General features: G+C 35.2%; 1 protein-coding gene across 1 annotated transcript in view; it reads right to left on the bottom strand.

Annotated features, from left to right (window-relative positions):
- Positions 1 to 3,439: 3,439 nt before the first annotated feature.
- The window catches only part of LOC133652946 (peptidase inhibitor 16-like), a 38,142-nt gene continuing 26,430 nt past the window's right edge, over positions 3,440 to 15,151 (bottom strand). Inside the window, exons 2-6 of the mRNA XM_062051903.1 lie at positions 10,188 to 10,338; positions 9,889 to 9,956; positions 8,475 to 8,584; positions 8,275 to 8,366; positions 3,440 to 4,306 (exon numbers count right to left, since the gene is read on the bottom strand). Coding sequence (XP_061907887.1) covers positions 3,540 to 4,306; positions 8,275 to 8,366; positions 8,475 to 8,584; positions 9,889 to 9,956; positions 10,188 to 10,338 — 1,188 coding nt within the window. The 3' untranslated portion in view covers positions 3,440 to 3,539. The remainder of the gene's footprint in view (positions 4,307 to 8,274; positions 8,367 to 8,474; positions 8,585 to 9,888; positions 9,957 to 10,187; positions 10,339 to 15,151) is intronic.

Here is a 15,151-nt window from a genome sequence, read left to right on the forward strand (position 1 = left end):
TAATAACTACACAATATTAACTACTGATGATAACACAATATTAACTACTGATAATAAAACAATATTAACTACTGATGACAACACAATATTAACTACTGATGAGAACACAATATTAGCTACTGATAATAAAACAATATTAACTACTGATAATAACACACTATTAACTACTGATAATAACACAATATTAACTACTGATGATAACACAATATTAACTACTGATTATAACACAATATTAACTACTGATGACAACACGATATTAACTACTAATAATAACACAATATTAACTACTGATAATAACACAATATTAACTACTGATAATAACACAATAATAACTACTGATAATAACAAAATATTAACTACTGATAATAACACAATATTAACTACTGATGATAACACAATATAAACTACTGATAATAACACAATAATAACTACTGATAATAACACAATATTAACTACTGATGATAACACAATATTAACTACTGATAATAACACAATATTAACTACTGATGATAACACAATATTAACCACTGATAATAACACAATATTAACTACTGATAATAACACAATATTAACTACTGATGATAACACAATATTAACTGCTGATAATAACACAATATTAACTACTGATGATAACACAATATTAACTACTGATGATAACACAATATTATCTACTGATGATAACACAATATTAACTACTGATGGTAACACAATATTAACTACTGATGATAACACAATATTAACTACTGATAATAACACAATATTAACTACTGATGATAACACAATATTAACTACTGATAATAACACAATATTAACTACTGATAATAACACACTATTAACTACTAATAATAACACGATATTAACTACTGATAATAACACAATATTAACTACTGATGATAACACAATATTAACTACTGATAATAACACAATATTAACTGCTGATAATAACACAATATTAACTACTGATAATAACACAATATTAACTACTGATGATAACACAATATTAACTACTGATGATAACACAATATTAACTACTGATGATAACACAATATTAACTACTGTTAATAACACAATACTAACTACTGATAATAACACAATATTAACTACTGATAATAACACAATATTAACTACTGATGATAACACAATATTAACTACTGATGATAACACAACATTAACTACTGATGATAACACAATATTAACTACTGATTATAACACAATATTAACTACTGATGACAACACAATATTAACTACTGATGATAACACAATATTAACTACTGATAATAACACAATATTAACTACTGATAATAACACACTATTAACTACCGATAATAACACAATATTAAATACTGATAATAACACGATATTAACTACTGATGATAACACAATATTAACTACTGATGATAACACAATATTAACTACTGATGATAACACAATATTAACTACTGATAATAACACAATATTAAATACTGATGATAACACAATATTAACTACTGATAATAACACAATATTAACTACTGATAATAACACAATATTAACTACTGATGATAACACAATATTAACTACTGATTATAACACAATATTAACTACTGATGACAACACAATATTAACTACTGATTATAACACAATATTAACTACTGATGACAACACAATATTAACTACTGATAATAACACAATATTAACTACTGATGACAAAAAAATATTATCTACTGATAATAACACAATATTAACTACTGATGATAACACAATATTAACTACTGATAATAACACAATATTAACTACTGATGATAACACAATATTAACTACTGATAATAACACAATATTAACTACTGATGATAACACAATATTAACTACTGATAATAACACAATATTAACTACGGATAATAACACAATATTAACTACTGATGATAACACAATATTAACTACTGATAATAACACAATATTAACTACTGATGATAACACAATATTAACTACTGATAATAACACAATATTAACTACGGATAATAACACAATATTAACTACTGATAATAACACAATATTAACTACTGATAATAACACAATATTAATTACTGATGATAACACAATATTAACTACTGATAATAACACAATATTAACTACTGATAATAACACAATGTTAACTACTGATAATAACATAATATTAACTACTGATAATAACACAATATTAACTACTGATGATAACACAATATTAACTACTGATAATAACACAATATTAACTACTGATAATAACACAATATTAACTACTGATGATAACACAATACTAACTACTGATAATAACACAATATTAGCTACTGATAATAACACAATATTAACTACTGATGATAACACAATATTAACTACTGATAATAACACAATATTAACTACTGATGATAACACAATATTAACTACTGATAATAACACAATATTAACTACTGATAATAACACAATATTAACTACTGATAATAACACAATATTAACTACAATCTTCACCAAGACGTGACTTTGGTCACTTGATTGACATTCACGGCACCCGAGGGTCTTGTGAGATGATGCTGGCTGCTGCCAGATCATTATTAAGAAAAAACGACCGACAGGAAGGCCAGAAACACTTTTTATTTCAAACGTGCCTGCTGTCAAAACTCTAAAGACCGACCGCACAGTCCCTGTCTTCACAATAAAAGCCCTGCTCCACTCAGAAAGCTAGCGCACACACGCTAGCGAGCTCGTGTGGTCTCCTGCGTTATTCTGACTACAACCACTAATAAGTGGAATCCACGAATGAGCGCGAGATGATCCTTTAAAATAAAAATAAAAAAGGACACGTTTGTTCCAAAACATTATGTATTTATTCATCTTATGTACAACTCTGGAAGCTAAGCTAAGTTGACTTCCTGTGCGTGACAGCGAGGAAGGAAGCGTTTGAGACGCCAAGAGTACGGTTGCGGTACTGCAGCGTTTGGAACGTTACACAAAGAAAGGTCGTTAGAAAACATACAAAAATTCAAAAAGGGGTCTCCTTCTTTGCGTCGACACGCCCGTGGGATGGAGACTCTACAACCTAGCATGTTCCGCTTCTCACATATATATATATATATATATATATATATATATATATATATATATATATATATATATATATATATATATATATATATATATATATATATATATATATATATATATATATACATACAGTATATATGGTACATATATATTTATGTAACATATACTGTATACTGTATGTATATATATATACATACAGTATATATGGTACATATATATTTATGTAACGTATACTGTATACTGTATGTATATATATATACATACAGTATATGCATACAGTATATATGGTACATATACATATATACATACAGTATATATGGTACATATATATATATATATATATATATATATATATATATACATACAGTATATACATATATGCTATGATACTGCGCTGTTAAGTTGAAGCGGGGAGGCGACGTCCAGCCGCACCTCTTTCAAGTTCCAGCAGTCCTGGCGGTGTTGTACTACTAGATGTTGTACTACTAGATGTTGAGGATGAAGATGAGACAAGATACAAACATCAGCGCGGGCGATGGAGATGATGATGATGACGATGATGGTGATACATGCTTAGGTATCACCAGGATGTCCTGCTCTTTTATTGTTATGATGTCCACTCTGATCCCATCCATACTTCGTTCCTTGCCTCCTTTCACCTTCAAGCCCTTATCGGCCAGCTCCGCCTCCTTCTTTGCCTCCGCCTCCTTCTTTGACTCCGCCTCCTTCTTTGTCTCCGCTTCCCGTTGAGCTTTTGGAGGTGGGGTTCTCGGTGTGTTGGGGGCTGCACGGTCCTGGGACGAGGCCTTGGTACTTGTGGTACTGCGCGTAGTGCTGATACTGGGTGTAGTGGCGGTGGTACTGGGACGAGTAGTGGTGGTACTGGGACTAGTAGTGGTGGTGGTACTGGGACGAGTAGTGGTGGTATGGATGTCTGCTTGGTGGAAGGACTCTGTTATTGCGGGAGGAAGAATCTCTTCTGCCTCCTCTTCCGGCTGGAAGGTGGGGTCTGATGTCACAAGAGGAGGAAGAACGGTGGACTCCTCTTCTTCACCTTCACCTTCACCTTCAGCTTCACCTTCACCTTCAGCTTCACCTTCAGCTTCTCCTTCAGCTTCAGCTTCACCTTCACCTTCAGCTTCAGCTCCACCTTCAGCTTCTCCTTCAGCTTCAGCTTCACCTTCACCTTCAACTTCAGCTCCACCTTCAGCTTCAGCTTCACCTTCACCATCGTCCTCCACGATTTCAGGAACTGAAAAAAAACCCAATGAAAAAACCTTCTTCAACCGTCTCATTTGTGCGGCTGCTCTCAACAAAGGCGGACACCACCCCTTCCCTCTCTCCCCTGTCTTCTTAGTTTGGTCTTGTCTTAACCGTCTCGGAGCCTCTATTTGCACCGCTCTCCAAAATCCAAACCATGGAATTATAGACTCAACTGGCCTCTCAACAAAATTGGCAAGACCTTATCGACGAGAAGCTCTGGTTCTGGAGGGGGGGAGGGGGGGTGTACCTGACGGAAAGGTTGTTTCTGGACACACAAAGTGGTGTGCTTCCAGTCGAGGAACCATAATAACAGGACGCAGTAAGCAGCCGTTCAAGGTATCCTAACGCAAAAAGTCCCAAAAGTGATTAAGGAATAGCCAGAGCTGTGGTAACTCAGACTTTTCTGGTTTCTGAACCGAGTCACAAATTGGATAACATCTCGGGGAAGCTTTCCGCTCTGAGCATACTCGCCAACCCTCCCATTTTTAGCGGGAGAATCCCGATATTCAGCGCCTCTCCCGACAACCTCCCGGCAGAGATTTTCTCCCGGCAAACTCCCGGTATTCAGCCGGAGCTGGAGGCCACGCCCCCTCCAGCTCAATGCGGACCTGAGACTGAGTGGGGACAGCCTGTTCTCACGCCCGCTTTCCCACAAAATAAACAGCTCGCCTGCCCAAAGACGTCATAACATCTAGGGCTTTTATAGAGGGCACAACTGCGCACACAACAAGGAGACGGAGCAGAAGAACGAGGAAATTACAGACACGGCGGCCGAAATGATATACTCATCATGAACGGAGAAGTTAAACAGGACAATACTGCCATCTTTTCCTCGTTAGATTTCACCCCATTCCACTTTTTGTAATGTTCTTTTTTATTTTTACAATAGTGATAATAGTGATATTTTGACACAAAAGGGATATTTTGACTAGAAAGTGATATTTTGACTAGAACGTGATATTTTGACGCGAAAATTATATTTTGACGCGAAAATTATATTTTGACGCGAAAATTATATTTTGACGCAAAAATTATATTTTGACGCAAAAATTATATTTTAACGCGAAAATTATATTTTGACGCGAAAATTATATTTTGACGCGAAAATTATATTTTGACGCGAAAATTATATTTTGACGCGAAAATTATATTTTGACGCGAAAATTATATTTTGACGCGAAAATTATGTATTGACGCGAAAATTATATTTTGACGCGAAAATTATATTTTGACGCGAAAATTATATTTTGACGCGAAAATTATATTTTGACACGAAAATTATATTTTGACTAGAAAGTGATATTTTGACGTGAAAATTATATTTGACGTGAAAATTATATTTCGACATGAAAATTATATTTCGACATGAAAATTATAGAAAATATTTCAAAAATATACAAATATTTTGACGGGAAAATAATATTTTGACGGGAAAATAATATTTTGACGGGAAAATAATATTTTGACGCGAAAATTATATTTGACGCAAAAATTATATTTTGACACAAAAATTATACTTCTAATGGATAGCCACTGGAACACTGAAATTCAAGTATTTTTTTTCTTCTATGTAAATAAAATAAAATAAAAAATATATATATATAGCTAGAATTCACTGAAAGTCAAGTATTTCATTAGTACAGACATGGCGGCCAAAATGATATACTCATCATGAACGGAGAAGTTAAACAGGACAATACTGCCATCTTTTCCTCGTTAGATTTCACCCCATTCCACTTTTTGTAATGTTCTTTTTTATTTTTACAATAGTGATAATAGTGATATTTTGACACAAAAGGGATATTTTGACTAGAAAGTGATATTTTGACTAGAACGTGATATTTTGACGCGAAAATTATATTTTGACGCGAAAATTATATTTTGACGCAAAAATTGTATTTTGACGCAAAAATTATATTTTGACGCAAAAATTATATTTTGACGCGAAAATTATATTTTGACGCGAAAATTATATTTTGACACGAAAATTATATTTTGACTAGAAAGTGATATTTTGACGTGAAAATTATATTTGACGTGAAAATTATATTTCGACATGAAAATTATATTTCGACACGAAAATTATACAAAATATTTAAAAAATATAAAAATATTTTGACGGGAAAATAATATTTTGATGGGAAAATAATATTTTGACGGGAAAATAATATTTTGACGCGAAAATTATATTTGACGCAAAAATTATATTTTGACACAAAAATTATATTTCTAATGGATAGCCACTGGAACACTGAAATTCAAGTATTTTTTTTTCTTCTATGTAAATAAAATACAATTTAAAAAATATATATATAGCTAGAATTCACTGAAAGTCAAGTATTTCATACATATATATATATATATATATATATATATATATATATATATATATATATATATATATATATATATATATATATATATATATATATATATATATATATATATATATATATATATAATATGAAATACTCGAGTTGGTGAATTCTAGCTGATTGTTTAGCGGCCCGCCACACATTCTGGAAACACTATTGTAAAAATAAAAAAGAACATTACAAAAAGTGGAATGGGGTGAAATCTAACGAGAACAAGTTGCAATGTTGACACAAAAGCTGCCATGCAGGCTGTTTTTTTTTTTCTTTTGTCTTTCTTCCTTTTTCTTTTTTTGCCATTGCTCAAAAAAATAATAATAATGACAAAAAAATCCATGTTATAATGAATTATTCTCCAATTACTTCAAATATTTCACTTTAAAATGTTTTATGTGGTAAATATTGCATGTATTGTGTAGTAGCCATATCAAAACATCAACGTTTTCTTCGACAAAAGCGCATAAAACCAACAAAATAATAGTTCCAGCATAAAATGGACAGATATGTCTGAAGTTGATCTCGTAACTTAAGTGTTGAAAGTAAAAGAAAAACCTAATAAAAATGTATCAATTTATGAGTGGGGAACCTTTTGGATCCCAAATATATTTAGTGATTTTTTTTATTTATCTTTTCACTGTGATTACTCAAAAATATGAAATAATTCAAATCAATGGTGTCCTGCATTATTGATCTTTTAGGGCTCTAATTACTAAATACTGCATATTTCAGTTTTACTAGTTGTTTTTGACAGAAAAGCCATAAAACATTTTTTTTAATTTGTATTACTTTATATCAACTTGAAGTTGATATAGAGATTTACTGTAAGCCTTAAATAATTTAAAAAAAATAATAGTCTGACTTATTTTTTTTTTTACATTTTAATGACTGAGACCCTTTATGGTCCCCGGGACCCCTATAGGTAAAATAAATTAAAAAAATGCATATATTTTGTTATGGTTTGAAAATGAAAAATATCAAAATGGCCCCCACATGCTTTAATTTTTCCGTGTGCGGCCCTCAGTGGAAAAAGTTTGGACACCCCTGCAATAAACACCCCAGTGAGACCATTGCAGCGAAAGACGCTCTGAATCCTGCCCCCTTTTCAAGGACAACTGGGATGTTGACTGTGTTCCTTGCCTTTATCTTATGTCCGCTAGTAAACTCTTTGTTTTGTCTTAAGGGCTTCCTGTTGGTCGGCTCACAGAGCTGTTTTGGCCAGTTCCTTATCTGTTTTGGAGAAGCAGCTGCGCTCCTTTCCGGGCGGGAGGGTCCGTTTTCGCTCTACATAAACTGACTCTTTTTGTCTGGATTTAGACCTGGCTTGCTGATGCTATTGTCGCCTTGTAAAGGGCTGGTCTCCTGAAGCTTCAGTAAAACTTGGCAAAGTACTATTCTGTCTCCGGGGTCCTTCTTACTCAACATATATGTCATCCAAAAGAACTTGGGATTGACCAGTGTGTCAAAGACTGGTCGCGCGCAACAGTATCTGTTTGTTTTGTACAGTTTTTCTTTAGATAAAGGTGTGACCCCCACAACAGATTATTACTGACGTCTTTGTAATCGTTCTCTTTGACTTCGTACTCACCGCAGAGGTTGTTTTCACATATTTTTAGATCTTCTGGACAACTGGAGCACGATTCTCCTTCCACGTAAGGACGCTCGTCTTCATAGTTCCCCCTGCAAGGACACACACACACACATAGAGAGCAGAATAAAGCAAGTGTCCACTAGGGGGAGTGCTTGCTGAGCTCAAGTAGTAGTAAAAGTCCGAGTAGTGATACTGACGCTGGGTAGTAGTTGCACACCAGGTATGAGATCTTCTCCCAGGCCAGACCCTCCATTTGGTTACACTGGTGGAAGGCACAGCCCACCCTGTGTGTGTCTGACCACACCATCTGGAACACACACACACACATTATATTCTCAAATATTGTCTAAAGAGCAGAAAGTAGGTTCAAGTTTGTCACTTTTGGTAAATAATGGTAAATAAAAAGAGAATACAACAAATCCTTTTCAACTTATATTCAATTGAATAGACTGCAAAGACAAGATATTTCATGTTCACACTGAGAAACGTTGGTATTTTTGTGCAAATATTAGCTCATTTGGAATTTGACGCATGCGACATGTTTCAAAAAAGCTGGCACGAGTGGCAAAAAAGAGTGAGAAAGTTAAAGGAATGCTCATCAAAGACTTATTTGGAACATCCCACAGGTGAACGGGCTAATTGGGAACAGGTGGGTGCCATGATTGGGTATAAAAGCAGCTTCAGTCGTTCCCAAACAAGGACGGGGGCGAGGGTCACCACTTTGTCAACAAATGCCTGAGCAAATTGTTTAACAACAACATTTCTCAACCAAGGAATTTAGGGATTTCACCATCTACGCTCCGTGATATCATCAAAAGGTTCCGAGAATGTGGAGAAATCACTGCACGTAAGCCATGATATTACACACCTTGGATCCCTCAGGCGCTGCTGCATCAAAAAGCCACATCAGTGTGTAAAGGATATCACCACATGGGCTCAGGAACACTTCAGAAAACCACTGTCAGTAACTACAGTTGGTCGCTACATCTGTAAGTGCAAGTTGAAACTCTACTATGCAAAGCCAAAGCCATTTATCAACAACACCCAGAAACGCTCATCTAAGATGGACTGATGCAAAGTGGGAAAGTGTTCTGTGGTCTGACGAGTCCACGTTTCAAATTGTTTTTTGGAAACTGTGGACCAAAGAGGAAAAGAACCATGGGGACTGTTCTAGGGTGAACGTGTAAAAAGGCAGCATGTGTGATGGTATGGGGGTGTATTAGTGGCCAAGACATGGGTAACTTACACATCTGTGAAGGCACCATTAATGCTTGAAAGGTACATACAGCTTTTGGAGCGACATATGTTGCCATCCAAGCATGGACGCCCCTGCTTATTTCAGCCAGACATTGCCAAGCCACGTGTTACAACAGCGTGGCTTCATAGTAAACAACGTGACAACTTCACTGCTTTTGGGCTTTGTGTCACGGCAAATTATGCAAATTCGACGATTAATTATGTCATTATGTTAGCCCCCACCGTCTGTGTGTGTGTGTGTGTGTGTGTGTGTGTGTGTGTGTGTGTGTGTGTGTGTGTGTGTGTGTGTGTGTGTGTGTGTGTGTGTGTGTGTGTGTGTGTGTGTGTGTGTCTGTGTGTGTGTGTGTGAGCGACCTGTGTGTAGTGTCCACACATCTGGTCTTCATGGCAGCTGTTGTTGTGGAAGTCGTAGTGGAGATGTTCTGCAAACATGACAACACACACACACACGCACACACACACACACAGACACCGTCAGACTTGTGAATTTAAAGCAAGTGGACCTGGGTGGGGTCCACCTCAGGAGCTGGCTAAGGATGTCACGCTCAAGTCCTCATCAAGAGCTCAGAACTTCCCCATCACGTCTTCTTTGGCCCCTCAGCTGCCAGATGTTCTTTTTCCCTCATCTTATCGGCCGAGAGGAGTCAACTCACCCAGGAACCATTTCTCCATGGCCACCCGCAGGTCCAGAGGTCCCGTGCCAGCGAACAGGTTCTCGCCGGTGTCCTCCAGGTCCGGGTTGTGGTTCCAGATGCACTTGGCGGCGTAGCCCTCAGCCAGCACCTTCAGGTTGGGGTCCCATTTCTGAGAGGTCAGTGGAAAATGGCGTGAGTCAGCATCCATCACGGGCTACCCAGCATGCCGTGCGAGGCTTTGTCCGTAGCTTGTTAGCAGAGGAGGTTAATCACTACACTGCAAAAAGTCATGTTCAAAAACAAGAAAAAAAATACAAAAATGAGGGGTATTTTATTTGAACTAAGCAAAATTATCTGCTAATAGAACAAGAACATTTGGCTTGTCAAGACTTTCCAAAACAATATGTCGACAAATATTCTTAAATGAAGTAAATGCTAGTGCCATTATCTTGACATAATGATATGCGCTCGCCATTACATTTCACGAAAGTGATATTTTGATACAAAAATTATATTTTCACACGAAAATGATATTTTGACATAAAAATGATATTTTGACATAAAAATGATATTTTGACATAAAAATGATATTTTGACATAAAAATTATATTTTGACGCGAAAATTATATTTTGACACGAAAGTGATATTTTGACGTGAAAATTACGTTTGACGTGAAAATTATATTTCGACATGAAAATTATATTTAGACACGAAAATTATAGAAAATATTTAAAAAATATACAAATATTTTGACGGGAAAATAATATTTTGACGGGAAAATAATATTTTGACGAGAAAATTATATTTGACGCAAAAATTATATTTTGACACAAAAATTATATTTTAACTACAAAGTGATATTTTGACACAAAAGTGATATTTTGACTAGAAAGTGATATTTTGACACAAAAGGGATATTTTGACACAAAAGGGATATTTTGACTAGAAAGTGATATTTTGACTAGGAAGTGATATTTTGACTAGAACGTGATATTTTGACGCGAAAATTATATTTTGACGCGAAAATTATATTTTGACGCGAAAATTATATTTTGACGCAAAAATTATATTTTGACGCGAAAATTATATTTTGACGCGAAAATTATATTTTGACGCGAAAATTATATTTTGCCGCGAAAATTATATTTTCACGCGAAAATTATGTATTGACGCGAAAATTATATTTTGACGCGAAAATTATATTTTGACACAAAAATTATATTTTGACTAGAAAGTGATATTTTGACGTGAAAATTATATTTGACGTGAAAATTATATTTGACGTGAAAATTATATTTCGACATGAAAATTATATTTCGACATGAAAATTATAGAAAATATTTAAAAAACATACAAATATTTTGACGGGAAAATAATATTTTGACGCGAAAATTATATTTGACGCAAAAATTATATTTTGACACAAAAATTATATTTTGACTAGAAAGTGATATTTTGACACAAAAGTGATATTTTGACTAGAAAGTGATATTTTGACACAAAAGTGATATTTTGACTAGAAAGTGATATTTTGACACAAAAGTGATATTTTGACTAGAACGTGATATTTTGACTAGAAAGTGATATTTTGACACAAAAGGGATATTTTGACTAGAACGTGATATTTTGACGCGAAAATTATATTTTGATGCGAAAATTATATTTTGACGCGAAAATTATATTTTGACGCGAAAATTATGTATTGACGCGAAAATTATATTTTGACGCGAAAATTATATTTTGACACGAAAATTATATTTTGACTAGAAAGGGATATTTTGACACAAAAGTGATATTTTGACTAGAAAGTGATATTTTGACACAAAAGTGATATTTTGACTAGAACGTGATATATTGACTAGAACGTGATATTTTGACGCAGAAATTATATTTTGACACAAAAATTATATTTAGACACGAAAATTATATTTTGACGCAAAAATTATATTTTGACACGAAAATTATGTTTTGACATGAAAATTATATTTTGACACGAAAATTATATTTTGACGCGAAAATGCTATTTTGACAAGAAAAATATATTTTGACAAGAAAAATATATTTTGACATAAAAATTATATTTTGACATTAAAATGATATTTTGACATAAAATTTATATTTTGACATAAAAATTATATTTTGACGCGAAAATGATATTTTGACATAAAAATTATATTTTGACATAAAAATGGTATTTTGACGCGAAAATTATATTTTGACACGAAAGTGATATTTTGACGCGAAAATGATATTTTGACACGAAAGTGATATTTTGACGCTGAAATTATATTTTGACACGAAAGTGATATTTTGACGCGAAAATGATATTTTGACTAGAAAGTGATATTTTGACACGAAAGTGATATCTTGACACAAAATGTAATATTTTCACACGAAAGTGATATTTTGATACAAAAATGATATTTTGACGAGAAAGTGATATTTTGACACAAAATTGATATTTTGACTCGAAAAAACTCCATGATTTCATCTGATTCCCATTCCTGGGGTGATGATCCCATTCAGAACTGATTCTCCATTCAAACTGATTCTTGCAATATTGGTATTATAATTATTATGTTATAATAATACTTTTTAAAACAGGTTCATGGTTAGAAAAGCTCCTTCTGGTTTCATGGAGATAATCATTTAAAAAAATGGATTCTTATAACAAAAAATGTGGTGGACTTTGACACCTGTGACTTGGAGAAACACAAACACTGAGATTGGATGGTTTACTAAGATCCTCAGGTGCAGCACAGAGAAGCTTACAAAACCTGAACAGGGGTGAACCAAAGTGGCAGGTTCAAACACCGATGACATCTATTACACGAGACAAGAAGCAAGGAATCGGACAGAGACAGGATTCAATTTAGCTTACGAGGAGAGCGCGTCGTCCTGTACCCTCGTACAGTGTCGTCCCACGCTCTGAGGAGGGAAGTCCACGCCTCCTCATTTATTTGGGCATTTCCTGATTACATGGCTGCAGCTGTTTCGAAGGGTAGGGGGGGTCATAAACAGCTGCCGCACTCGGTCATAAACAGTTTAAAGAAAAGGTGCCTGGAGCCGTGTCAGGTCTGCCCCCTCTCTGCATTGTAGATCTCGGGTCGTGACAAGGTCTTCCTGTGGCTGTCCAATAGATCAGGGAAACCGACACCTCAACATCGCATCCCATCGCACACAGTGGAGGTTTACAAGCCTTTGCTTGATAAGAACAAAGACAGCTTTTGTCTTCTCGCAGGGCAGCCTGAACTCATGGGGAAACAAGTTGTGTGATAACTTATATACAATTATTCTGACACAAAGTCTTGCCTTGGACTTCCAAATGCAGCCATTTGAAGCGTACAGGAGCACCATGAGTGAGGAGGAGGGGTCTAAATACCCATGGTATCATTGTCATGGTGGGTATTGGTATCGGATCAATAATAGCCTGATGGGATGGATGCTTTTATTTTGTTGCAGTTTCTCTTCTTACTTACAGCAAATTACCAATCAGAAGTCAGCTGTCTTGTTGCCAACAAGAATCAACATAGTGTAAACCAACAGAACGCATACAGTTGATAGACAGTTGCGAGGGCCAATCAGATCACAAGTTGTTGACAGTAGCCTACCTAGGTAGCCTGGTGTTAACGAGACTGTGATTGGATGCTCGCCTGTCACTCCAAAGTGAGGATCCAATCATTGCCAAAATGATTATTTGATTGCATTAACAAACTTATGCCTAATGAGATGTTTCTGTTAATATAAAGCCAATAATTACTTTTTTTTTTGTTCCGCTTTATTTTGAAAATCCTTGAATTACATTGTGATACCAAATTATTTCTATGGGGACAACCCTACCAGAAACTAATGCTCATGTACTGTACCCTGGCGCCTCATTTATTATATGTTGATTGGAAAGTGTACGTGTCCTGTGATTGGCTGGTGACAGGTTGAGGGCGGAGCCTGACTCCTGCTATCAGCTCACCCTTATGAGGACTAAAGAAAATGGATCTTTCTCCACAAATAGCGAGCTGACCTCTAATAGACGCCATACTAATCATTAATCATTAGTCCCATTGACCAAAGTAATAACCTTCACTGTTGTCTCCACCACAGCGCCCAGCAGGCAGGGCGGCATCTGTAAAGCTGGAACAATTGGAACACTCTGCACCCAAAACAAACATCTGAGGGCGGCATTTTGACTGCTCCACTGCCCGGGAGACACATAAACCGTGTGTGTGTGTGTGTGTGTGTGTGTGTGTGTGTGTGTGTGTGTGTGTGTGTGTGTGTGTGTGTGTGTGTGTGTGTGTGTGTGTGTGTGTGTGTGTGTGTGTGTGTGTGTTTAGTGGTCTCGTCATGACACACAACACAAACAACATCAGGGGTGTCCTGAACATTCCTTTTTCTTTTGAGGCTCCCCACATCTGGACTTTGTTAGTTTGGACTTTCTCTCGCTACATTTGAGTCCACTTTGTCATGTGCCACAACACACACACACACACACACACACACACACATAGAGTACACACACATAGAGTACATACATAGAGTACATATGCGGCATCAAACATGCTTCTACATGTTTTTAGTTGAAAAGAAGTGTGAGTTGTGGTGGTTCTGCTGGGCGTGGTTCTGTTTCTGTGACCCCGCCGGGTTTAGGACACGAGTTAACAATTGTTTCGTCTGCTTTTGTTTATGCGAGCTGCCAGCAATCCTCGCTCTTTTCTTCTCTCGGTGTCCTTCAAACGTGCCGTGCTGGTACTGAAGGTCCGCTCGGCTGTCTGAGGAAGTTTTCCCCTCAAAATACAATTTTCGCGTCAAAATATCACTTTTGTGTCTAAATATCTTTTTCGTGTCTAAATATCATTTTCGTGTCAAAATATCACTTTCGTGTCAAAATATCATTTTCGCGTCAAATATCATTTTCGCGTCAAAATATAATTTTGTTTCAAAATGTAATTTTCGCGTCAAAATATTTTTCACGTCAAAATATTTTTGT

This window comes from Entelurus aequoreus, linkage group LG07 (assembly GCF_033978785.1).
Source record: "Entelurus aequoreus isolate RoL-2023_Sb linkage group LG07, RoL_Eaeq_v1.1, whole genome shotgun sequence".
Classification (NCBI taxonomy): domain Eukaryota; kingdom Metazoa; phylum Chordata; class Actinopteri; order Syngnathiformes; family Syngnathidae; genus Entelurus; species Entelurus aequoreus.